Below are 23,400 nucleotides of genomic sequence, written 5' to 3' on the forward strand. Positions count from 1 at the left end.
AAAAGCAGCTTTGCTTGTGTTTTTTTTTTTCCCCTGGCTCAGATTAGGTAAGATATTACAGACATCTTTTTCACATATTTCTAAGAAATCCTGCTGCGGTTACTGTATATTCCTCTGCTTAAATCAGAAACACAAAATGCTTCAGGTGAAGAAATGGTGTACCGCTGACTGGATGAATTGGTAGAAAAGTTAACTGACCTGTAATCAGGGGAAGGAGGAGACGAGTGGCCACGGGTTAAACTTCTGCTGTAAGTGTACACCATGCAAACCCAGCATACACAGCATACACTGATACGACGACTTCAAGTCAAAAACAAAAAGCCTGACTGAACAGAATGGGACTTGAAATACCGTAAATAGTTAAGTCGGGATCATTTATTACAAAAAATTATTGAAAACACATATGTGGTATGAATTAACTAAGGAATACAGAATTGGAGAGCATCATTTCGACCCAAACCTTCTTGTTGTGTCCGGTCACTGATTGCAGATATTTTCTACCATAAATGACTGGAAATGCTGACTTAGTGTTTCATGAGTTCCTGCATGTAGATGGCATTCATGCGATACGCGGCCATCCAGTTGTGAGCTACGCTGTAGTAGCTCTGGTAGCCCTGCTCTGGAAAAGCGGACATAGCAGAGTAGTAGTCGCTCCAGGCTTCATAGCAGGCTTTCCAGTACGCCTCAGAGCTCCAGTCCTCCTCGGCCTCCATGCACTCCTCTTCATCAGTCTCCCTCTTCGGCTCTCTTTTAATCTTCTCTGGCAACTTTCTGCTGTCTTTTATTTTTGCGGACTTCTCCCTACAATTCTGCCCTGGTGTGTTCTGACTGGCTTGCTTCCTTCTTACAGACTCGTTCCTCTCAGGCTGAGATGGAGCTCTCGGGTTTGTTGTGCAGGTTTCCTGCTCATAGACTCTGGCTGCAGAGGATTTGGGCACGGTAGATGCAGATCCAGCCACGTGCTTAAAAACTGTCTTTTGCTCAGCTACTGTGGTCTCATGCAAACATTCGGGTCTGACACCAACATCTGAGCTGGAGGAATCAGAAAGTGACTGTAACCGTTCACTGCTTTGGGTCAAAGCTGCGGCCCCGTCGTCCTGCAGTATGACATGCTCATTGTAGCAAGTCTCATCACCAGACTCTCTGCCTCTGAACTCCCTGATGACCTCCACTGTCCTCCCCAAACCTGCAGTGATGAAGGTGTGGAAGTCCAGCTCAGCCTCCTCCAACGTCACAAACTTTGACAGGCTGGTCTTGAATGAGCTTAGGGGCGGGATCTTCGGCAGGGCGTCTTGTAGCTCTTTCCGAGTTGGCGCCACTTCAGAAGGATGATGCTGCTGCTGCAGACTCTTCACCCCGGTAGAAGTCACCTGCCTTTCACTTTCTTCTTCATGCTGTGGCGTCAGAGTTGCTGTTTGGGCTTTATCTGGCCTCTGATTGCTGGACTCTACAGCTTTATTCTCGGTGACGTCAGGCGCTGGGGCTCTGACCTTCGTACGCTTTTTCTTTACAGTTCTGGAAATCAGCGGCAAGATCGTGTCTGGAGCGGCAGCGTCGGCGCACACGGCCCAGTCGCATGGCTCATCCATCAAACCAGGCTCCAAGACGGCTGTCATGAAACCAGACGAGAATCACTTTACTTGATCTGCTTTCAATTAAAAGTCTTAAAAAGTAAGACAAAGTTTCTTAAGGACTCACAAGGTAAAGCAGACAAACTGAGGCCACACTTCTGAGCAATGGCCATCATCTTGTTCTCCTCTTCCCCGTGGCAGCAGTAGGTCACAGCCATCCCCTGAGTGCCTACAATCACAGGCAGATTATGAAGAGGACCCCCATGCTACCAGGAGAGGGTCAAAGAATGAGTGAAGGTTGTGTAACGAGGGACACTGACAGCGCATGTAAGGTAAGATTAAATAATGCTTCCCTTTACAGCACTGTGGTTGGGTCAATGTAATTCTAATCAGATGCAGATTACCCAGAACCCTTTGAACTTGGCCAGTGTTTAAAAGCTGCTGACACAGAGGGGAACAAAGCTAATCTCCAGAACAATGTTTAATGCAGTAACCGTGATGCGAGTCGTGGCAAATTAAATTTGTGGTTCAGTCGAAATGTTGCGTTGTCAAAAAAGAGAGCAACATTACTTGCTAAAGATCTGGATCAGTGAATAAATGAAGAAAGTCTTTTCCTTAACGCCTAACCAAAATGTCAGTGGTTTCTACTGGTGTTCTGTGTGAAAAGCGAACACATAGTAGTGGACAATTGTGAAGTGGGAGAAAAATATAAAGTTTCACAAATCTGTATTCATTTGTTCACTTACTCCAACAGGTCTAAACAAAACCCAAAACACTGGAACCTCACAGAGCACTCTTCAATCCACCAGTAACTATCTTTAAAACAATGTTTTATTTTTAGCCCACTTGACAACTATGTTGTGCTGATCTATTACACAAAATCATAATGAGATGCAACATTTGGGATTTTTGTATGCAATGTTTTGTAATTGTTCTGTTTCCATTCTGCAGGTCTGCAACAGGACTATTAGTTTCCTGAAAAATGTGAAGCACACAGAGTTGATGCTGCAAGAATGATGCAACCTCTCGGCAAACCATTTCCCCTGTAATATCATCAGCCACCTGGGCCAACGTAATAGCTGAAGGTCAAGCAGCACACATTTCTGTTTCCCTGTAATTAATGGAGACCTACCAAACCGCCCAGCGCGTCCGATTCGGTGCATGTAGGTTTCCCAGTCTTGTGGCACATCTAGGTTGATCACCAGGTTCACTTTCTCTGCATCTATTCCCCTGGAAGTCTGCCTCAGATGAAAGGAGGACAGAACCAAATTTATTCATGTAGAAAGGCAGAGGATAGCTGACAAACACATGCAGACCAAAGAGGAGAGTCACTCATGGAAAACATCTCGTCTCACCAGGTCGGTGGAGATGAGAACTCTGCACTGATACTGCTTCAGCTTGGACATCGCCTCAAGCCTCTGTTCCTGACTCAAACCACCTGCAGGGATCAGAGCTCGTATTACAACTCACTTCAGTTCACGTCACATCTATTATTTCCACTTTTGTTGATTTTCACTACATGAAGAATGTAATGAAGAAAATTTTTAATTATCCTGCTAAGACAGTAAATTGCGTGGCCCGATGAGCACAACTGTACGTTTTGGGACATCTGTGTGTCGTTTTAAATGTCAGAGCCACTTTGACTGAACTGTTGACTTCTTGAGAGAAAGTGGTCAAAGCTTGTGCAATCATCAAATGGCGGATATTTTAGTCAGCAATAACACTACTGACCACAAGGTGGTGTTTAAAAAACCTAATGCCAAATTAATAAAAAAGAGCCTCATTTATTAATTCCACATTTTTAAATGTACAAATTATTACATTTTTATTGCTCTACTTTTTTAAAAATCAAACCTTAGACATGTTATTTGTTGGGGGGGGGAAAGCTGAAATGGAAATCCTGAATTTTTACTTGATTTACTTTCTTTTTCGTTTGGTTAAATCTTTTGTTTTTACCATGGAAGTACCTGGCTTTGAAGCACTTCACATGCTTCATATGTATTGTAGTTTCCAAACATCCTTAATTTAATCTGTATCAGTATCATTACAGAGGTATCATAATATTTTCCTCATATTATACTGGTAAACAGTACACTGTGGTCCATCCACAGTTGACAGGTATGTGCTATGAATCCTAAAGCTACAGTAATGCTGAAGCTAATGTCAGTTTTTCCTTTCCGAAAGGATTTCTCATTTACCCGGCTGCTGCGTCTTTATGATAATAAACTGAACCGCGGACTGGAGCGGATTTATTAAACAAACAAAAGTATGAAGTGACATTACGTCTTTAGACTGGAGGAATAAATACAGATTATGGATAATAAAACAAACATAAATGTAGTTTTTAATCTTAGTTCCGACAGACTGTGTATCATATTTAGATTCTACATTTATTTTCATTGCCAAATTTAACTCCAGCGCTCGGAAACACACAGAAATCTTTTTTGCATTTATTAACACAGATCGTTCGCTTGGACCTCAATCGTAACCGTCCCTTTTAATCACAGGTTGCTTCGACCAAACAATGACTCGTATGCATATGCACTGCTAATTTTAAATTTTGGCTAATAATATTCTCCCCCTTTGCTTTATTTTATTTCATATCACAGTTTTAACCTCACCTGAAATACAAACTGCAGGTAAGCCTTTGGAGGACAGGATGTCTGCCAGGTGCTGAGCCCTGAGGGAGAAATCCAGCATATCAGGAATATATCTTGATGTGTCTTTTCTTCATTGTGATAAAGATATCCAACAGCAAATGTAAAAAGGAATATTAAAATTAAAGCTGTTATTACCTGGTGTGGAGGTTAGAAAACACCAAGGCTTGGTTAAATGGAATTTTACTGAACAGCTCGAGTAGGTGCTGCACCTTCTCCTCAAAGACTTTGTGAGGCAGCGGATGGGACTGGAGCAGCTTGTAATACTGCTTCAGACCTGAGCAAACAGCAGATCATCCTCATTTCAAAGTCAACAGATGATTTCAAGCGTCAGAATCTGATCTTTACTGTCAAAAGCGTCTTACCTTTCAGGCCCATGTCGCTCGGATTGAGTCTAACAAAAGTGGGCTCGTTCATGTAGCGGGTAAGGTGTTGAGCAAGGGATTCTGGGTAGGTGGCAGAGAGTGCAAGCATTTGCTTGTTGACAGGCAGGGACGAGAAGATCCAGCTGAGAAAGAGAGAGAGCACAGAGATGGGTCAATTTATGAACTGGGTTTTGAATTCTAGCAACAATCTGCGCTGAACTGTTCTGACTTTATCTGCTCCTGGAAGCTGCCCTCCTCCAGCAGCTTGTCTGCCTCGTCCAGGACAAACAGCCTGACACTGCCGGTGGACAACATGCCCAGCTCTATCAGCTGCTTGATGCGACCTGAGAAAGCGAACCAAGAGCAATATCATTAAAAACAAACATCACCATAACAACAACATGAGGAGTTCATGTCCATCAGCATCCTTCAGGCTTTTTACCAGGGGAGCCCACGGCGACGTGACACTTCTTCAGATGGGCTTTGTCTTGGCTCACAGGCCGGCCCCCGATGAAAACATGACACTCCAGGCCCTCCATGGCGCAGCCGATGGCCATCACCACCGAGTGGATCTGCACGGCGATCTCACGTGTCGGAGCCAAAACGAGAACCTAAAGAAGAGAAATTATTGTTGGGGAAAAAAAAAAATAAGAGGATGCTTCCAAGGCAGTGAGACAAGAGCTTACAAGGTTGGAAGAAAGTAATGCAGGCTAATTTAAACTAGACAGGCTTTCAGATTATTAAAAACGCTTCTCTTACATGACAAGCAGCTTACAGTCATCAGATAAAAGAGACCTCAAATTAGAGTGTGTAGCGCTAACCATCTGTCTATGGTCTGTCATTCCTGGATCGGTGACTCTGTTTCTTGTTTTGTGTGTATGCTCTGAATTCTCAAAACCCCAGCCAGTCCTGGCAGAGGCAGATGGCTGTTCACACCGAGGCAGGTTCCACTGGAGGCTTCTTTCTCTTAAACGGTGTCATTACATGCATCCTTGGTATGAGGGACATGCCCATTCAGGAGGAATGAAGGCTTCAAGACGACTAGGTTTCCTTACATAGAAAACGTTTTACCCAATTTGAATAATGAACTGAACGTAATGCACAGTTTAATAACTAAGATCAATTGCAATCAATTGAAGTGAACTGACTTATATTGTAAAGTGTTTCGAGATCACATGTTGTGAATTGATGCTATATGTATAAACTGAATTGAATCAGAGCAAAATAGAGTGGATTTAACCAAAGATCCATAAAAATATGAAATGCTGTATTCCACGCATTAGTGCCAGCTTATTTCCACTCACCTGAGTGGAGGGATTCTCCAAGATAAGAGATTCTAGGGCGATGGTGACGAACACGCATGTCTTTCCTGTCCCAGACTTGGCTTGTACAATCAAATCTGACACGAGGTGAAGAAAAAAATAATAATAAATCTCATGCAATGCAGGACAAAAACAGGCGTATCTATCTATCTATCTATCTATCTATCTATCTATCTATCTATCTATCTATCTATCTATCGCAGGCGTGACTTTGTTCCTCTGTTGACTTTTTTTTTTTTTAATTCTGCAGCAGCCTTTGTATAATCTTTACAGACTGAATAATTTCGGACTGCAACCATGCTTAGACATGCTTATGCTCAAATATCATTCGCACACATGAAGACAGTCACTGACTGACACTAATCTACGCCTACCGAGTCCGCAGCGGCCCAGCGGGATCGCCTTGAGCTGGATCGGGGACGGTTTCTGAAACCCCGAGGAGGACAGTCCGTCCAGCACGGCCTGAGACAACAGCAGAGAGCCGAAGTCAATTCCCTCCGCCAGAAGCACATCTTCGGTTCTCTTTCGCGTTTCTATGTCGTGAGCTGCTCTCCTCATGGAGGCAGCCATGTTTGCTGTTTACCACCGGGGATTCAAACAAGTTAAAAGCGCCGGGAGAGCACTGACTTAGCGCCCTCTAGTGCCGCGGGGGAGGGATAATACAATCGCCTTTAGAAAATTTCCAGGTCAGTTTTTTCCATTTTTGTAGCTCAGATATGATCAAAGATTATATATTAGCTATAATCTACCATACGATAAAAAAAGTTGTTACAAATGTGTAATGGCAGTTACTCAAAAAGCGCAGAAATCTAATAACTCGCGTTAAGAGAGTATTGTTTAACTATGCATGGCTTAAATTATTGTCTGTATGTCAGATTTTAGCTGCCCATTCATCAAAACATGTTCGTTTGGACACAAAGGTGAAAAGAGAGGATAAATTATAATTATAATTATAATAGGTCAATTATAACATTGACCTATAAATTTATTGTATTCAGGTTTCTCATATATTTCTATCAGATTGTCCTGCCTTGATAAAGTTAAGATTAAAAAAATCCAATGGTTTGGAAAGAACAGCAAATTATCAAAACCAAACCTTTGCATAATTTTCTTGCAAGCTCTTATTGTCATTAAACTCAGCAATAATGCAAAGTGCAGTCTAAGAGGATATGATTAGCATTATCTTTATAATCTGGATTTACAGATTTAATCAGCAAGAGCTAGAGATGATCTTATTAAAGCAGCTGTATTTCAGTGTCTTCATCCTCTAAGGTTGATTTACTTTTTCAGGAATCCTTCATTTGAACAGCACATTTTGATAAATAAACTTCCTGCTCTTCATTTTGTTTTGTACTCCAAATTTACTACTCAGCAAAGGCAGAGCATCATAATGTGTGTAATCTGTTATATCAGATATCAGTTGCAGCATATTGTTTTATATAGCAAACCCATAATTATTGTCTTTCTAATAATAAAACAATTTTATCAAAGAAATAAATCAATGATGTCTTATTAAGTATTTTTTAGAGATAAATATGTCTGTAACGACTGAACATTTTTAAAGATATGGAGACAGTTTTTGCTGTTCCACAAAGTTTTGTTCCCAGTCCTCTGATCTTTACTGCCACTACTTGGTGCTATTATAGAAAATTAAGATGTAAGCAGTCAAAAAATCAGTGCTGCTTTTTTATACAGTTCAGATTCCTCGATTAATCTAGTTTCTGTTGAAAATGTAGATAATTTCCACCGCTTCAGAATTTAAATGCAGTAATACTGCGATGATTAGTTAAAAGAAAGACAAAAAATCAATTGCACCTCTAAAGATGATACCAGTATCTGAAAAGAGAATCGGAACCAAGGCAAAAAAAAACAAAACAAATACATTTCTGTATTACTCAAATTACATTACCAACACTAACAACATAGGGTTTTTACATTTAAAAGACATAAAGAACTAAATATAAAATAACTCGTTTTTCAAAGAGTCTCATTAGTATTGATTGCATCTGGTAGATATTTGGAATAAACCAATAAAGATGATGGCTGAAATATATTTTGAATTATCAGAATTTAAGAACAGCTCATTTAGCTTAATAAGAATAACAGAATCCTTTTGTATCACTTATTATAAATTCACAGTAAAGTTCTAATATGTCTCTTTTCACAGGTATATCAAGTCTTCGTACAGTAGCTGTCATTTCTGTTAAACATTACATCGTGCTGTTATCCCAGGGGGGGCTGTTCTTTTCCAGACCAGGTGAAATGTATCAACATCTTTTAGCACACTAACTCTGTAAAAACTACAATAATGTTTCCTTCAACATGCTGCTCATGTCGTCCACAGAGATGCAGTCGCAGGCGTGATTCTTTCCTGGGTTTGGTCATTTGTGTGGAACACCCTGCCTCTGTTTGGATGGGGGAATTATGATCTGGAAGGAGTTAAAATTTCCTGCGGAGCAAACTGGTGATGCTGCTAACGTGTCCTACATCGTTATCTACTTCTCTTTGTGTTTGCGGTGCCTTTTTCCACAGTCATAGTGTCCTACTCCAGACTTTTATGGACCCTTCACCAGGTGAGCAGTGCACATTCTGAATGTACTTCTTTGCACACTGCCTTTTTCTGTCACAGTAACATCCTCTATGTGGTTCCACAGGTCACCAAGTTGCAAACGTCTGAGAGTAGGAGGACTTACTACATGTGACCTTCCTGGTCACATGGCTGCCTTATGCAGCAATGGCCCTGGCTGTAATCATGGACTCCAATCTTTATATAGACCCTGTCATTGCCACCATACCTGTTTATTTAGCCAAGAGCAGCACTGTCTACAACCCCATCATCTATATTTTCATGAACAGACAGGTAACGCTTCATCACTATTCATCTGCACACACAAACACAAAACAGCAAACCATGTACCAAGAGGTCTGTGCCTTTCAGTTTCGGGGCTATGTCGTTCCTGCTCTTCTGTGTGGATGGAGCCCGTGGCCCTCTGAAGCCCAGATATCTGATGCTACCACCACTGTTGCTTCAGCAAATAAAAACAACAAGGTTGTTCTGGAACAATCTTCAAAAGAATAAAAAAGACTTTTAGAAGCATTGGTTTAAATAGTGAGTTATACAGTTACATACTGCCACCAGACGTCAGATATATTGTTAAAAAATGTACAAAACAACTGTGAAAAGAAACCAACCAGTTGTCTCCATGGGTTACTATGTTAAGTTTTGAAATATTTACCATTAGCTTGCTTTTCACTATATTTGTTTATCTGTACTTAATTATTTGATATGAATGATTTTGTGATGTGATGAATTTAATTTATTGTCCGCTGTTTCTGTGTTTGTAAAATTTCTTGTTAAATTACAATTACTGTTAGTTGTTGTTACAGAGTGCTGCCAGCTTAAACAAATAACAGTGAGGGCCTGGTTGCCTTGCAGTGTCGCAGCAGATTTACTTGAGAGGAGAAGAGGAGGTGAGTCGCAAACTTGAGTTTAATAAATTAAAAGCATGATGGGTACCGTTTCATTTGGAAGTGGATAAGCCCCAAACATAAAAAAAATCTAAAATTGTTTCCAGAGTTTTTTTTAGACATTCTGAACATTTGGGTACAACATAATTAATTTTTAACCGCTTCAGTATGGGTTTTATTATCTGCAACATCATGGAACAAAACAATGCTGAAATTCAGCAACATTAGCTTTTTTTTTCTTTGTCTAAGCTGAATAATTATTTTAAAAATAACTATTAAATACATGTCATTTCCCTACGTAACACATAATTTTTATGTCTGATTCAGTGTGTTGAGCTGGAAAATCAAATCACATATATTTATCATCAAGTATTACGGTTTGATCAGAAAGTTATGCCACCTTCTCAAATAAACACATGTACAATCAAACAATTTCCATGGCTTTTTATTGATTACAGAAATATTGCTAGAACTTTTAATAAAGAAAGCAAAAAAAGGGGAAAAAAATCTAGAATGTGAATAGCTGTATCAAACCTGTACATTTCTATATATACAGAGTGAGGAATCATCTATGTACATGCTACATACTGTCACACTCTAGGAAAATAAGTAGTCCTTATAACAGGCAAGGGCGTGGGATCGCTTGACTTTGTTCTAAATCCATTTCAGAGAAAATGCAGAAACAACCCAAGGTCAGTGTCCGAAGCAGATGAAACTCAGGCCTTCTGACAGAAACGGTGCTAGTTGACAAGTCAACTAACTGGTGTGTAAAAACAGTTGTGTGCTTGAACACCTGGTGCTTGGGAGGAGCGGCGTTGCTCATCCAGTTCTGGCAGCCTGTAATACCAAAATGGATGAATGAACACTGCAGTGCCATCCACACTTACTGGCACACCAAGTAAAAAGTATGGAGGAACTAAAATGATTCAAATTACTTATTCTTTTTTATTGCAGTGACATAATCTCACAGAAAATTCTGCAGAAGTTCTCTAACAGTGACTTGTAGATTTTTTTTTTTTTACCTGCCTTAATGTCCATGATAACAAAATGAACTTGAGTTCTTGTTTGTCTGTTTCAGTTGTTTTTAAACTTAATTGTTGTTCTAACTATAGATTTTATGACTTACACATACAAAGTCATAACAAAAAGATAAAAAGTTAAATGAAAAATTGAAAGTTGTTGCTATATTTAGGTTAAAATCTAAATTCAAAATAACTTCGGTTACAATTAATTAATTCAAATAGCTATTAATTTTGTAAAAGGAGTAACTATAAATTACGTTTTTCTGCTGAACGAATATGTTAAAATTAAATCATTGTTCTACGACTTCAAATGCACTTCAGATTAGATGACTGCAATAAAATATAATTTTTTTGCTGTATTTTAATCTTTTTTTTTCAATTGATTTCGCTATTCCCATCTTTTTTACAAAGGCGTGGCAGGACAAATGGAGGACCCTGCATGCCTGAGTGCCTGAATACTGTGTCTCAGCTGACTAAGGTTTGTTGTATAACCTCTCTGGTCTCAGCCAGCACTTCACACTCTTACACTACACTGTGTTGTCATTGTCTTTGCGGTGCTTTTGGTACAGTCTTCTGGTTCACTCTATGTGTTGTAGGATGTAATATTCATGTGATAAAATCATTTCCCATGCAACACGTCCTGCAGCAGCTACTCCACATACCAACATAAAAACGTGTGTTTAATACAGAAACATGCTGGAAAAGATGACGGGAAAGGACGCAATGTAAGGTAGTCTCTGAACAGCAAGTGACAGTGGATCTAACAGAGAATGAGTGACAACACAGACTGAAATTCTTTACATACAGTTTAAACCAGCATTGCAAAGGACTTCAGACCATGATTTGCTCTCCTGGGGAAACACGCGATCACCTGCACCTCACCTGCACCCACAGAATAAACACGAGCAAAAAGTCCTGAGCTCAAGGAATGTGCAACATGTCCCCAGCTTATCAACCACTGTTAAGACTGAGAACAGCATCCTGGAATAATCATTGCTTCTTCTGAAAAAGTAAATCTCATGATCATATATACAGATTTAAAAAAAAGAAGAAAAGAAACGTAAAACAGTAAAAAAGAAAAAACACTTAAGGTTTGACAAAAGATAGTTTTTTTTAAGGGTCTACTCATGAGTTGGAGGTAAAATCAGATACAAAGAGGACAGTTTAACATTAACACCTGCACATGAAACAACGAATAACTTCTCAGTCAAGGCAAAAAGGACGAGGGAGGGAGGTGTCTCGGAATCAGCAGGCGAGGATTTGTACACTTCCTTTACCTCTTCAGTGATATCCTTCTCAAAGAAACAGATCAAGAGCATCCTGCAGTGTAGTGTTTCTTTTGTTGTTGTTTTTTTTTTTTACAGCATTGCAGGAATGCAAAGTTTTTCAAATATAAAGTAGTGCAAAAAAAAAAAAAACATCTTATCCATGTCCTATCGTTTCAATGGGCTCATTTTTGGTTTCTCAATTGATTCTTGTTCAGTCGTGTACTTGGCATCCTACTCTGCTGGAGTGACTGATGAGGTAACAAAAAGGCAGCCGCCCTGACCTCTGTTGGGCAATAAGGTGCAAATGTTTATCTCTGTAAACTCCAATTATCTACACACTCTCCATTTTCAAGTGAGCCATTAGTGTGAGTCAGTGTGTTTTAAAAGAGATGTATAAAAAAAGACAGAGAAACATCATTTAAGGAGTTAGGTAAAGGTTTAGGATTGAGGTGTTATGCTTTAAAGTTTGGATTCAGGCTGAGGTGTGCTATGAAAAAAGTAAGAGGTCTACAGCTTACTCTATCTATGTACAGCAATAATTCGGGCAGAAAGTATGAGTGCACACCTCTTACTCTCTTTGCCTTTGATTTGTGTTCACTTTGACTCTTTCTTCCTCACAGCTCACTGATACAGCAAGTTCTGTGTCAAATCTGAGTCAGCTCACATCATAATGCTACCCTCTTCTGGACAGCAGTGGTAGTAGCAGCAAGGAGAAAAATATATTCTCCCACTTTTCTTTCAGCTTCACTTTTTTCTTTATTATTTTCATCTTTAGGGTTGAATGGAGTCTTTTATCTGTAAGTTAAAATTCTTCAGCCATGGATTTGTGTGATTTTACATTTCCTGCATGAATGTGAATGTGCGTGTGTTTGTCTTTGTTTTCCTCTGGTAGGAGTGTATGACGTTGTGTGGCAGGGTGTGCGTCGCTCCTTCGGTTTGTGTGTGGCAGAGTTGGTAAATGTTCGTCTTGATGAGACAGCTCCACGTGTCACTTCCCTCTGCATCTCACCTAACCGCCAGCACTAAAACAACACACTCTGCCTCCTGTTCTTCCCCTGGCCTGAGAGAGAGAGAGAAGGAGAGGAGAGAGAGGAGGAAAGAGAGTTTGGATTCATTTCTGAGCACAAATGTTTGCAAATTTCCCTTCAAGAAGACAGCAACAACACCACTACAGGACATGCAAAACTGCAACAATTACTTGGTTACATGTTCAGACAAACAATTTTACGTTATTTAGCAAATCATTCCAATATAAAACTTTGCAATTTAAGCTACACTGGAACATCAGTTAGGCTGATTTAAGTAATGATTTCATTTCCTAGTTCCAGTTTTTAAATTGCAATTTGCATTTTTCCAGACAATCCACATACTGTATATTACACTATAATAGAGAAACATAATTCATGCTGTATCTAAATGTATGTAATCATTAAACTGAACCAGTAATTGTTGCGATTTTGAAGGTACACATTCAGTAAAGGTTCTCTTTTTTCCACATCTGCTAATCTTCACTTGGGGGTACCACACAACTCCTTTCTTGAACCATTTTGTTTTATTGGAACTGTTGCCACTTTTTGTTAATAATTCCCAGATTTACTTTCTACTCTATTTCTCTGCGGACTACATCGGGAAACAGAGACGCTTAACTTTAAAAAGAAAAAAAACTGAAGTCATGCTGTTAGGCCAACTGCATCAATAGGACACCTTGTACTGACCCCATATGAAAAGAAACTAATACCAAATTTGAGTGTAAGAATGGACCATTTTCCTAAAGGTGAAAGCTAGGTCAGCACAGTAGCAATTTTTTGCTCTTTCAGTTTAGGTGGTAAAAAAAAATTAAGCTTAGTCTTTCAAAAAGATAAAGTGACATGGTAAAAAAGAAATATATGTGAATGAATTATTTACAAATATTTTCTAGAAATAGATTACGTCAGTGTCTTACATAGTCAACGCATAACTATCAATGCTGGGTTAATAAAATGGTAATCTTATACTATAAAAGTAAATCGCTGCCATCCAAATCATAAATACTAAATGGATAAACTTATATGCAGTATAGTGTCAGCAAACATTGGTAAACATATAGATTGGTTTCTTCGAATTAAGTGTACCTTGCAAACTGGTATCTTTGTACTTCTGTTCATTAAATATTTTTGCTATAAAACAACAGTAATAGTGTCAACTTCCTCTCTAACAACTAGACTTTCTATCAGTTTTTAATCTGACTACTTGAATTGGCACAACTTTTTAAACTGTGGGTTTGGGAAAAAACCTGGATCATATAAAAGCTAAGAAGCCATTCTTGACTTTACTTTATATTGCACATACAGAATCCCAATAAAACAACTTTGAAATTTGTGGTTTTAACGTGAAAATGGGTATGCTCACTTTTGCAAGGCCTTGTACTAAGTGTACATGCATTTCAACTACAGCAAAGAAAACTCCCTCTGTTATTTGTGTCATAAAGTTTCTCTAACAGTTGCCCATACTTACCAGTACTTGCAAAACACAACAATAAAACATGAAAACACACATTTCCATGCTAATAAAGACAAAAAACAAATCCACTCCTCATAAAATCTAAACTTACAGACTCATGAAAATGCTAATTCTCCCGCTGAAGAAACCTAAACAGGACTGCAAATGAAAACAGTCAAGCAATAACCAGATTTCTGATTACTCCTTTTGTACCGCAGCTTTATTGAATCCTGAAATAAGCACTGCCAGTTTCCTTTTCCACTAAGAAAAAGAAAACTGAGATGACGCTTCTAGGTTCAGGGCTTTAAAGTGTGGCAAAATACAGTAAATGAGAGAAGTTATATAAAACAGCAGAGAAAACCTCTTTCAAGAAAACAATTAAAACGATGAAACCTCAAGGTGACAAACATCTCAGAGAATGGAATAAGAGAACAAAATGTGATGGGAAACAGTAATGTAGTGTGGTGTAAGGTGCACATAAAGTCAGTTTGCAACAAAGACAAGGTGCTGAAAGAAGAAGAAATGCCAAACAGCAACAGGAGAAGGATAAGTGAATAGAAGACAGTCTGAGAGGAAGAGACAGTATTTACCAGATTGTTAGGGCCCAGTCAGCCAGTGGAAGTGGAGGAGAGATTGTGACTCTGAACCCTGGGATTGGCTGCCTCTCTCTGGAAGTACTGCGAGGGTGCAGAGCCTAGCTTATGGGCCACCGCTTTTTTAAGGGTCAGGGAACGGGGAAGGTTGGGAATATTGAGGTGTTATGGAAGAGTTTAAGGCAGGAACACAAGGGAGGTTAGAGAAAGGATTAAGGCAAAGATGAGCAGAGCAGAAGAAGAGCGCATGGGTACCAAAGAGAAAAGACGGTTTACTTGAACAGGACAAAAAGACAACAAAAAGTAAAACAAGATGCACAAACACAGACTGAGACTAAAAGACAGGAACACTAGAAAAATGTTGGAACCGTTAAAACAGTATGTATTATCAGCGTTTTATGTTTTTGCTAGTTTCTGAACCAAATTTAGAAACTAAAGATGAGTACAAAATGCCATACATATACACCTGAATTGCTAATGTGCATAGCAAAAATTGTGTTTGAAAGATTAATGAAGAAAGTACAGCTGAGGTTGTGTAACAAGCCTTAACAATTACTCACAGTAAGTCAAAATTCCAGAAAGCCAATGTTTACTATACACTTTGAACCTCTTTATGATTGATACATATTGATATTTAGGGTTTAGAGCAGGGGTGGGCAACTCCAGGCCTCGAGGGCCGGTCTCCTGCAACTTTTAGATGTGTCTCTACTTCAACACACCTGAGTCAAATAATGAGGTCATTAGCAGGACTCTGGAGAACTTGACTGCATTGAGGAGGTGATTCAGCTATTGGATTCAAGTGTGTTGGACCACGGAGACATCTAAGAGTTGCAGGACACCGGCCCTCGAGGACCAGGATTGCCCACCCCTGGTTTAGAGGATGGACCTTATGAAGAAGAACTGTTTTGTGACAAGACCACACAGTGTTATGACACACAACATAAAGGCAACACTTACAGAGAAAAAGGAAAGTGAAGAGGAGAGAGACAGGGAACAAGTCCTGTTGTCCTAATTAAGTAAAGGTGTCCTAAATGTTGGTCTTTCCTTCCTCTGTTTATTATCGGGGACTTACTTGATTCTGGGTGAAGTGAGGACCTCTTCCCTGGATCTTTATGCAGTTGGATGCCTTTTATGGAGAAGATGGAAGCAGCTAAAAACACAAAGACACAGAAAAGCATAATGAGACAGTTTTTGTTGAAAGGTGAATATTCAGGTCATAATATTAGCACTCACTGTCAGGCAACGATTGAACATGCTCTCCCAGAGTTCTGAAATACGGGTGTCTTAGTGCCTCCTCAGCTGATACACGATTCTTTGCTTCAAACTGGTGATAAAGAGACAGGGGTGGTAATTATTTATCCTTACTTTTCTTAGAGTGCCTCTCCTTCATTAATAAAAAGAAAGGTACTTCACCTGTAAAAGCTTTAACAGCAAGTCAAGACCATCGCTGTCTATCCTGTGACAGAGAGAGAAGAAAAGGGGAGTGAGACGAAGGTATGTAAGCTCCTGATTAAATCTGCCAAAAATCCTTTCAAACAAACCTAATACTTCATCTTTTCATATCTAAAATATCACAAGAACTTTAACAAGAAGCACACAGGCTGCCTTAGTCAGAGTACCTGGGTGCGTGGTTGACAATGGGTTCAGCATGGTAGCGGGGGAAATTGTATGTTTTAAACTCTTCACTTGTTGTTATTCCAGGCCATGTTGCTTCTGTGGGAGTACCTATTGGAGGGAAAAATAATAGTTAGAGTGTGGAGTGTACTCAATCAAAAACATAAAATGACAAGACAAAAAAACCATCCGGATCTGATGGGTTTCCCACCAAGAATACGAAATATGAGGTGTAGTTCATCCTCCACAGTCGATCCAGGGAACAGAGGTCTGCCTGTGATCATTTCATAGAAGATGCAACCAACACCCCTGGAAGAGTAAGATAAAATACGGTTCAGGTAAGAATTAGAGCACGTAAGGCAAAACGCATTGAAAGTCACACATGAGTCAGCATTAAAGTGTTAGGTGAGAGAAATTGGCTTTAATACGAAGCCTTATGAATCTTATATGATGCAACTAATAGTAGAGCATGACATTTTAATAATTCTTGTAAGCTTTGTCTATTAGCAAACACTATGCTTCTCAACAGTGAAGCCTCTGGGAAAATAAAACAAAGCACCAACAGGAAGAGTAATAAAACCTTAGATTTTGACACCAAATATGTCTACATATGAAGAAAGCATTTGATCATTTGAAAAATGTAGTTTAAGGCAACCACAATTTACAGTACCTATCACCTTGAAACTAACAACACTGGTGTGACAAAGGAAAAGTAAACAGTAGCATGTTCTTTTTCTGACTATGTTTCAATTTTTTAAATCTTGAAATTTAGCTGTAATGGAGGAAAAAGTATAGACTCCCTGACCTCCCCCTCCCACAAACAAACAGTAAATATTTCAGTATTTGTTGAGCTGATATGTTTTCTCACCACATATCAATGGGTGTAGAATACTCAGTTGAGCCCAGGAGAACATCTGGGGGTCGGTACCATAACGTCACAACTTCATTTGAGTACGTCTTTGTTGGGACAGACTTGGCCCGAGCCAAACCTAAACGGAAACACAATTTTTTCATAAAATATTTTCACAACTTACAAAAACAATATTGCTTAAAAAATTTATTGACCTTTATATATCCTTATTAATACGTAAATATGTTTTACATTTTAAGTGTTTGGAGATTATTTTGAACAGATTTTAAGTCAGTGTGTCGTCTTCCATGTTTTACCAGAGGAGGGCAGTGTTGGGTAGATTTCTACAACCAGTTCATTCTGAATGTGGAGGTGAGCATACTATAGTAAGCTGTTGGGTCTGAGAAATAGTCTCAATTTAAGAAGCAAAACTTGTTGGTTTCACAATAATAGTCTCATTGTTAATCTTCAAACTCTTGTGACAACAAAACACAACAAAATAAATTTTCTTTAGTACTAATAAAGAGTTATTTGTTCTGATTTAAAGGAGGTTTATGTCATTCAGCCACATAACAACATAACAAAGATAAAAGTATTTTTTTCTTAAGTAAAAATATTGTAATTACTTCTGGGAATTCAACAAATTTAAATGTTGAATCCTCAAACTTTATTTGAGGATTTGGGGGTTTTTTACAAGTAAAGGTTCAGTGAGTTCAAACAGCGGCAGACCACATTCTGCTTGTAGATAGTTAAATGATGTCTTACCAAAATCTGCCAGCTTTAGCTCTCCTTTCTCGTTGATGAGCAAGTTCTGGGGTTTGAGGTCTCTGTGGAGAACCTTCCTTCTGTGGCAGTAGGCTAGACCTCTTAGAAGTTGGAATAAGAAGATCTGAAGAGGCAAAAAGAGTATATGACTTAATGTAGTTACAAAAAATAGGCAGTATGAGTGGAGATATCATTCTCTCCTTCGTAACCTAAAATACTTCTATTAAAACAATATACACCACTAGGTATAACTAGTGGCAGTTATACCTAGTGGTATTAATTGCTTCTTACTAATTAAGAAGCAATTAATAATTAAAGTACAATTTAACCACATTAATTAAGAATCCTAATTGATTTCACTGTATTAGTTCTCTGATTTTTATTATGTTGGAAAACCCGTGCGAGCATTTTTGACCCATTTTTTCCTCAGACAAAAAAGGAGCTCTCTTCCTTCAGTAATAGAAATGGATTTTCTTTTTAAATCATGCTTTTCTGTACCCAACAGATGCAAAACCTGAAAGCTACCTTGACGTTGTGAATACTCATGATGCTCCCACAGTCATCCATGTATTGCTTGAGATCTTTTTCCTGTTAAAGGTGGAAGGAAGACGCATTAAGGTTATGAACATGGTTGTCCTTAAAACACTCTGTGGGGTTAAGTAGGTACCTACCAGATATTCAAACACCAGAGTGAGGCACTTGTCAGTGTGGATGATGTCATGGAGGGTGACAATATTAGCGTGTTTCAAGTCTTTCAGCAGAGACACTTAAAAGAAGAAACAAAATGAGCCATAAGAACTTACACTGACATCCCTTTTACAACAATTAAGTCAATTCTTCTTCTTAGCATGTGTTGTGTTATATTTTGTTAGGGGTAGCATGAATGTTTTGATTGGAGTGCAGTACCTTCTCTTATGGCGGTGCAGGGTGCGCCTTCCTCATGCTCCAGGCGTATCTCTTTCAGAGCTACCAAATTGTCTGTCAGCTTGCTTCGGCCTTTAAACACTGTAGCGTAGGTGCCCTGCACACATGGAAAGCGTGAGTGCATTTGTGAAATCTAAAATCTGAGAGCTGAATATCGATTGAACTCATTTTCATTATTGATCTAACCTCGCCCAGCTTGTCCAGTTTGATGTACGTCTCAAGTTTCCCAAAGCCAATTTCAGACTACGGGAGGACAGAAAAGATGGGTTAAGTCAGGCTGATTCACTGGATCTTGTCACGTTGTCACTGTGCCAGTTTGGATCCGTTTTCAGTGCATCTTATTTGCAGGTAAAGCAAGCCTTTAGCCGTTCATTACGCTAATTGTCTCTTGAAATCTTCTGTGTCATGGTTGTTGGAAGTAAAATCCAGTTATGTCTGGGAAGAATCTGAGTCACCAAGTCCAATTTTAATACATAGGTTCATTTGTGCCTAGTTAAAAGTGCAACCTCTACAAGACCTGCCATCAACACAAATCTTCATAAAGTTAAACCATTTTTGTTAAGAAAAATATACACTCAGTGACAACTTTTTCTGACAACTTTCCGAGTACTCAACTGAAACTCTGTGTTGCACAAAAGCTGCCCTAATTCTTCATGGCATAGATAAAATCTGGTAACTATGCTGGCCATTGGGAACACTGATATGTTCAAGACACCAGTTTGGAATGACCTTTAGCTTCATTACATGGTGCATTGACCTGCTACAATCAAAAGATGAGTATACAGCAGTCATAAAAATAATGAACATGATCAGCAACTATGCTCAGGTAAACTGTGGCATTTAAACTATAATTAATTTGCACTAACCAGACAAAATGTGCCAACAAAATATCTTCTCGACATTGCACCACCATCCTATCAATTGGTGATACAAGATAGGATGCTTTCATATGTACAAAAAAATTATTGCCCTACCACCTGAATGTCACAGCTAAAATCAAAACTCATCAGACAAGACAAAGTTTTCCAATTTGTTATTTTCCACAGAACTGCCGATACTATGAAATGTTATTACAGTTTACATTCTCTGTAAACTGTAGTAATAGTTGTGCGTGAAAGTCTCAGTAAATCATAAGCCTGTGAGGTACCATCAACTTTGCCACTTTCAATGTCTCTTTAATTCCCTTTCTTCACCATTCTGATGCTTGAACTTCAGCAAATCATCTTTACCAACTGCAGGTCTTGAAGACATGTGACTGGCTGATTTGCTATTTGTGTGAACAAGCAATTGAAGAGGTGTACCTAAAAAAATTCTGACGCGTGTAATTATTTATTGTAACATGTGTGTTGTCAGCCTTCTACATATTTGAAGAAATTAGACTAAACAGAGACAAATATGTGAAAATGGTTACTGTATGTTTTTAACAATTTCTATAAGATCCACAGGGCATTTTGCCCATCAGAGTAAACTCTGGATGAGTCCTGTCTTGAGTTAATATCCAAGAGGTTTGACTCTCACTGTATGTCACCCCCAGGCTTCCAGGGCATGAATTATTAATAGAAAAAGCTATGTCAAGCCGCGACAGCCACAGGCCTGTCAGGGTGTTTCCTTCTGCCTCTTGTTTACTTGTCTCTGTCAAACATATATAAAACAAGTTTTAATTGTCTGTGCAGCAAACCCCATTATCCTATCATACCATGCATGTGAATGCCAAGTCAGTGCATGCATTTGTACTTATGCAGGGGGAGGGATGTCCATTGACCAACTTAGCTGATGAAGCATGTGATCTCTGTAAGGGGAGTGCCAACATTTTAGCAAGTTCAGAAACAGGAACAGAATGAAACAAATGATTGCGTCTGTGGGGATTCGCGCATAGTGCCGTGCATAATGTAGCTAATTTAATCAAATCTGCAATAGAATACATTGCTTTTGTACCTGTTGGCAATGACTATGACTTTGTGAACATATGTCTTGGTATCCACCCCAAATATGATTCCATTGTGTATCAATGGACAAAACAAGGTATATAAAGTTATAGATCAGAAAATTTGGTGTGGAACTACTTGACTGGTCAGTAAAAAGTCTTGACTTCAACTAGAAGATCTTCGGGCTAAATTACAGCGCAGGCTCTGAGCCAGACCTTCTCCTCCGACAGCAGTGTCTGACCTCACAAATGCAGTACTCAAATATCACGCTTCCATAAACACACTAATAAACCTTGTGGAAAGGTTCCCTAGAAGAGCTGGAAGGTGTTTTCAGGTGCACTGGGTGGGTCGACTTCATATAAAACTGTATGGATTATGAATTAGACATACTTCAAGCTTCAATGTGAATTAGTGACTCTCTTCTGACCGAGAGTCATTTTCATGAGCAAAATTCAACCTATAAGGAAAAAAATCTACATTATTACCACGTTGTCTCAGTCTAACCCTATTCCAATCCTATATTACAAGTAATAGTAATATTTTAAAAATCCATAATGGCTCTTGTCTACTTCAAGTATCCCTAAAACCAAGACAGACTAAGCTTTTTGCATCAAACCTACTTTCTTCATATGGTTTGCCCTCTGAGTACTTAATGCTTTGTGCACTTGCAAGCAGTATGTAAGTGAGTGAGGGGGTGAGTGAGTGAGTGAGTGTGTACTTGCTTGCATATGCTTTCGATGGCATCGGGTTCATTTCTTTCCTAACGCTTCAGTGAGCTTACTCAGCAAAACTAGGTCAGAACAAGTTTTAGAGACTAAATTAAACTAACGGGACAATATGAGCACGAGCTTTGCATGAGTCTGTGCAGGGACAGTGGAGGCTGATGTATAGAGAGAAACTTCAAGCAGGAAACACGAGAGCTGACATGTCTGCAAAATGTGTACTGAGAAGAAAACTCCATTACTTCAACAGCATTTCATTTGCAATTACGGTTCTTTTTGTGCTGCTTGTAAGAAAGCTTAATGCTGTGAGAGAGATGGATTGAGAGTGTTTGAGTGGGAGAGAGAAAATGACAGCTTTCTGCAAAGAGAAGTGGAGGACGGCAATGAGAGGCGAGAGTAAAGAAAAGCCCTTTTATTAACATGACGAGCCCAGGTCATGTTAGAACATTTCTATAAACAAGTTGCAAACCCCCTAATACTACAGAACAGTTTTAGAAAAAAAAAAAGCTTTTCAATCCAACCTACATCTTCATTGTGTAAAATGTTATTTTACTGGCAGACTGTTTACATTCGATGAAATAAAAACGGCTACCGTTTTTGCTGAAAAAAAAAAAAATATATATATATATAGCCTATATATATATTTATTTTATTTTTTCTAATAATCTTCAGTGTGAGATCAAATACACAAAAGAAACATTTAAAAAAAAAAAAGATTTTTACACATCTTAACCAGTTGTAATGGCTGTGGAAATGTGCTTTGAAATAAAACACCAAGTTATCGCACAGCACTGTGTAATCTCAATGCCCTGCTTTAAATTATTGATTATCTACGGGCAACAGCTATGACCGAAAACTGATACCAACCAAATTCACTTGCATTACACAGGAGAAGGCTTGGTGATCAAAATACAAGGTTTCAAATAAGGGTATCTGGTATGTGACACCAGACACATGCCATCTACATACATTACGGTAACAAGTAGCAAACACACCAGCAGCACAGAGAAAAACACACAGATACTTCAAAACAGAATAAAGGCTTGATTTAGCTGAAGTATTTGTATATGTAAAAAAGAAACGTGTAAAATGTTACAATAAAAAAGCCATATTTACATAAATCTAGCTGTGATCTTGGTTTCTAAGGACAAGGCATACAGTGGATAAAACTTTTTTAACCAGAGCCATTCTGTTTGTAAGGCCATTATTCCCTTCTCATCCCCTTGCTGTATTTTGTTTCTTATCTTCACTCAGTGGCTCACTTCAAGGTGTCCTGGAGTGAAATCCTATTCAGGAAAGGAGCTGTGGCAGATGAGTCTGACACTGCTGCTGAATTATTGATTGCTCTATTACATCACATACATTTAACAACCCAGAAGATCCACAGCTACACACAAAGGTCGACAAACCCAAAAAGCTCCACATGAACACAGCCTAATTTTACAGCAAACTACTGCTATAATCTTTCTCTGCTTCAACTTTACACCTTCTATTTTCCTGCAGACCTCTGAGCAACTGTTCTTTGCTTTCATCTTTGCAAGAGTCCTGCAGAAAAGCTGCAAACCGCTTAAAGGAGGGAGTATGAGGCAGTGTAGTGGCCCTGTTCAATAATTACAGCAAATATGATCGATGGAGGTCAAATCATCTCGAATTTCAAAGCATTTGGTAATCTGGTTTGAAGATGTGTATCGGTGGAGCAAGCTAAATTTGATTTCAAACACAGCAAATGTGCGATGAACTGGGTGAGTGAAACACAGAGCAGCGAGGAAGGGAAACCTGAAAATGGAAGACGATAGAAACATTGTCTAATAGAAGAACCAAGATGAGTATTAAAGGGATAAAAAGTCAAATATATA

General features: G+C 38.9%; 3 protein-coding genes across 9 annotated transcripts in view; 1 reads left to right on the plus strand and 2 right to left on the minus strand.

Moving 5' to 3' along the window:
- Positions 1-353: 353 nt before the first annotated feature.
- ddx20 (DEAD (Asp-Glu-Ala-Asp) box polypeptide 20) lies at positions 354-6,518 on the minus strand. Its single transcript, XM_032575612.1, has 11 exons — positions 6,290-6,518; positions 5,898-5,992; positions 5,036-5,204; positions 4,823-4,937; positions 4,594-4,736; positions 4,367-4,505; positions 4,193-4,251; positions 2,927-3,009; positions 2,704-2,809; positions 1,699-1,800; positions 354-1,609 (listed from the first exon to the last, which is right to left on the minus strand). Exons 1-11 carry the CDS (start codon positions 6,483-6,485, stop codon positions 525-527), a joined length of 2,292 nt encoding a protein of 763 aa, XP_032431503.1. The 5' UTR covers positions 6,486-6,518; the 3' UTR covers positions 354-524.
- A 1,404-nt stretch (positions 6,519-7,922) lies between these two features.
- parapinopsina (parapinopsin a) lies at positions 7,923-9,690 on the plus strand. The gene is given in 8 exon segments (XM_032575709.1): positions 7,923-8,136; positions 8,139-8,172; positions 8,260-8,379; positions 8,381-8,424; positions 8,427-8,488; positions 8,570-8,603; positions 8,606-8,775; positions 8,854-9,690. Coding segments are annotated over 8 exon segments (675 nt in total). The 5' UTR covers positions 7,923-8,066; the 3' UTR covers positions 8,995-9,690.
- A 122-nt stretch (positions 9,691-9,812) lies between these two features.
- The window catches only part of LOC116727943 (cyclin-dependent kinase 17-like), a 53,754-nt gene continuing 40,166 nt past the window's right edge, over positions 9,813-23,400 (minus strand). For 4 of the 7 annotated variants that reach the window (XM_032575667.1, XM_032575640.1, XM_032575660.1 and 1 more), the window contains 13 exons: positions 19,084-19,140; positions 18,880-18,994; positions 18,645-18,739; positions 18,499-18,561; positions 17,974-18,097; positions 17,227-17,347; positions 16,570-16,667; positions 16,364-16,469; positions 16,158-16,200; positions 15,978-16,068; positions 15,817-15,894; positions 14,742-14,863; positions 9,813-12,733 (listed from right to left, as the gene is read on the minus strand). In XM_032575667.1, the coding sequence (XP_032431558.1) occupies positions 14,760-14,863; positions 15,817-15,894; positions 15,978-16,068; positions 16,158-16,200; positions 16,364-16,469; positions 16,570-16,667; positions 17,227-17,347; positions 17,974-18,097; positions 18,499-18,561; positions 18,645-18,739; positions 18,880-18,994; positions 19,084-19,140 (1,095 nt within the window). In that variant the 3' untranslated portion in view covers positions 9,813-12,733; positions 14,742-14,759. Of the gene's footprint in view, positions 12,734-14,263; positions 14,311-14,741; positions 14,864-15,816; positions 15,895-15,977; positions 16,069-16,157; positions 16,201-16,363; positions 16,470-16,569; positions 16,668-17,226; positions 17,348-17,973; positions 18,098-18,498; positions 18,562-18,644; positions 18,740-18,879; positions 18,995-19,083; positions 19,141-23,400 lie in introns of all 7 variants that reach the window. The other 3 variants (XM_032575679.1, XM_032575651.1, XR_004340900.1) reach the window with 2 other exon arrangements.

This window comes from Xiphophorus hellerii, chromosome 1, assembly GCF_003331165.1.
Source record: "Xiphophorus hellerii strain 12219 chromosome 1, Xiphophorus_hellerii-4.1, whole genome shotgun sequence".
Classification (NCBI taxonomy): Eukaryota; Metazoa; Chordata; class Actinopteri; order Cyprinodontiformes; family Poeciliidae; genus Xiphophorus; species Xiphophorus hellerii.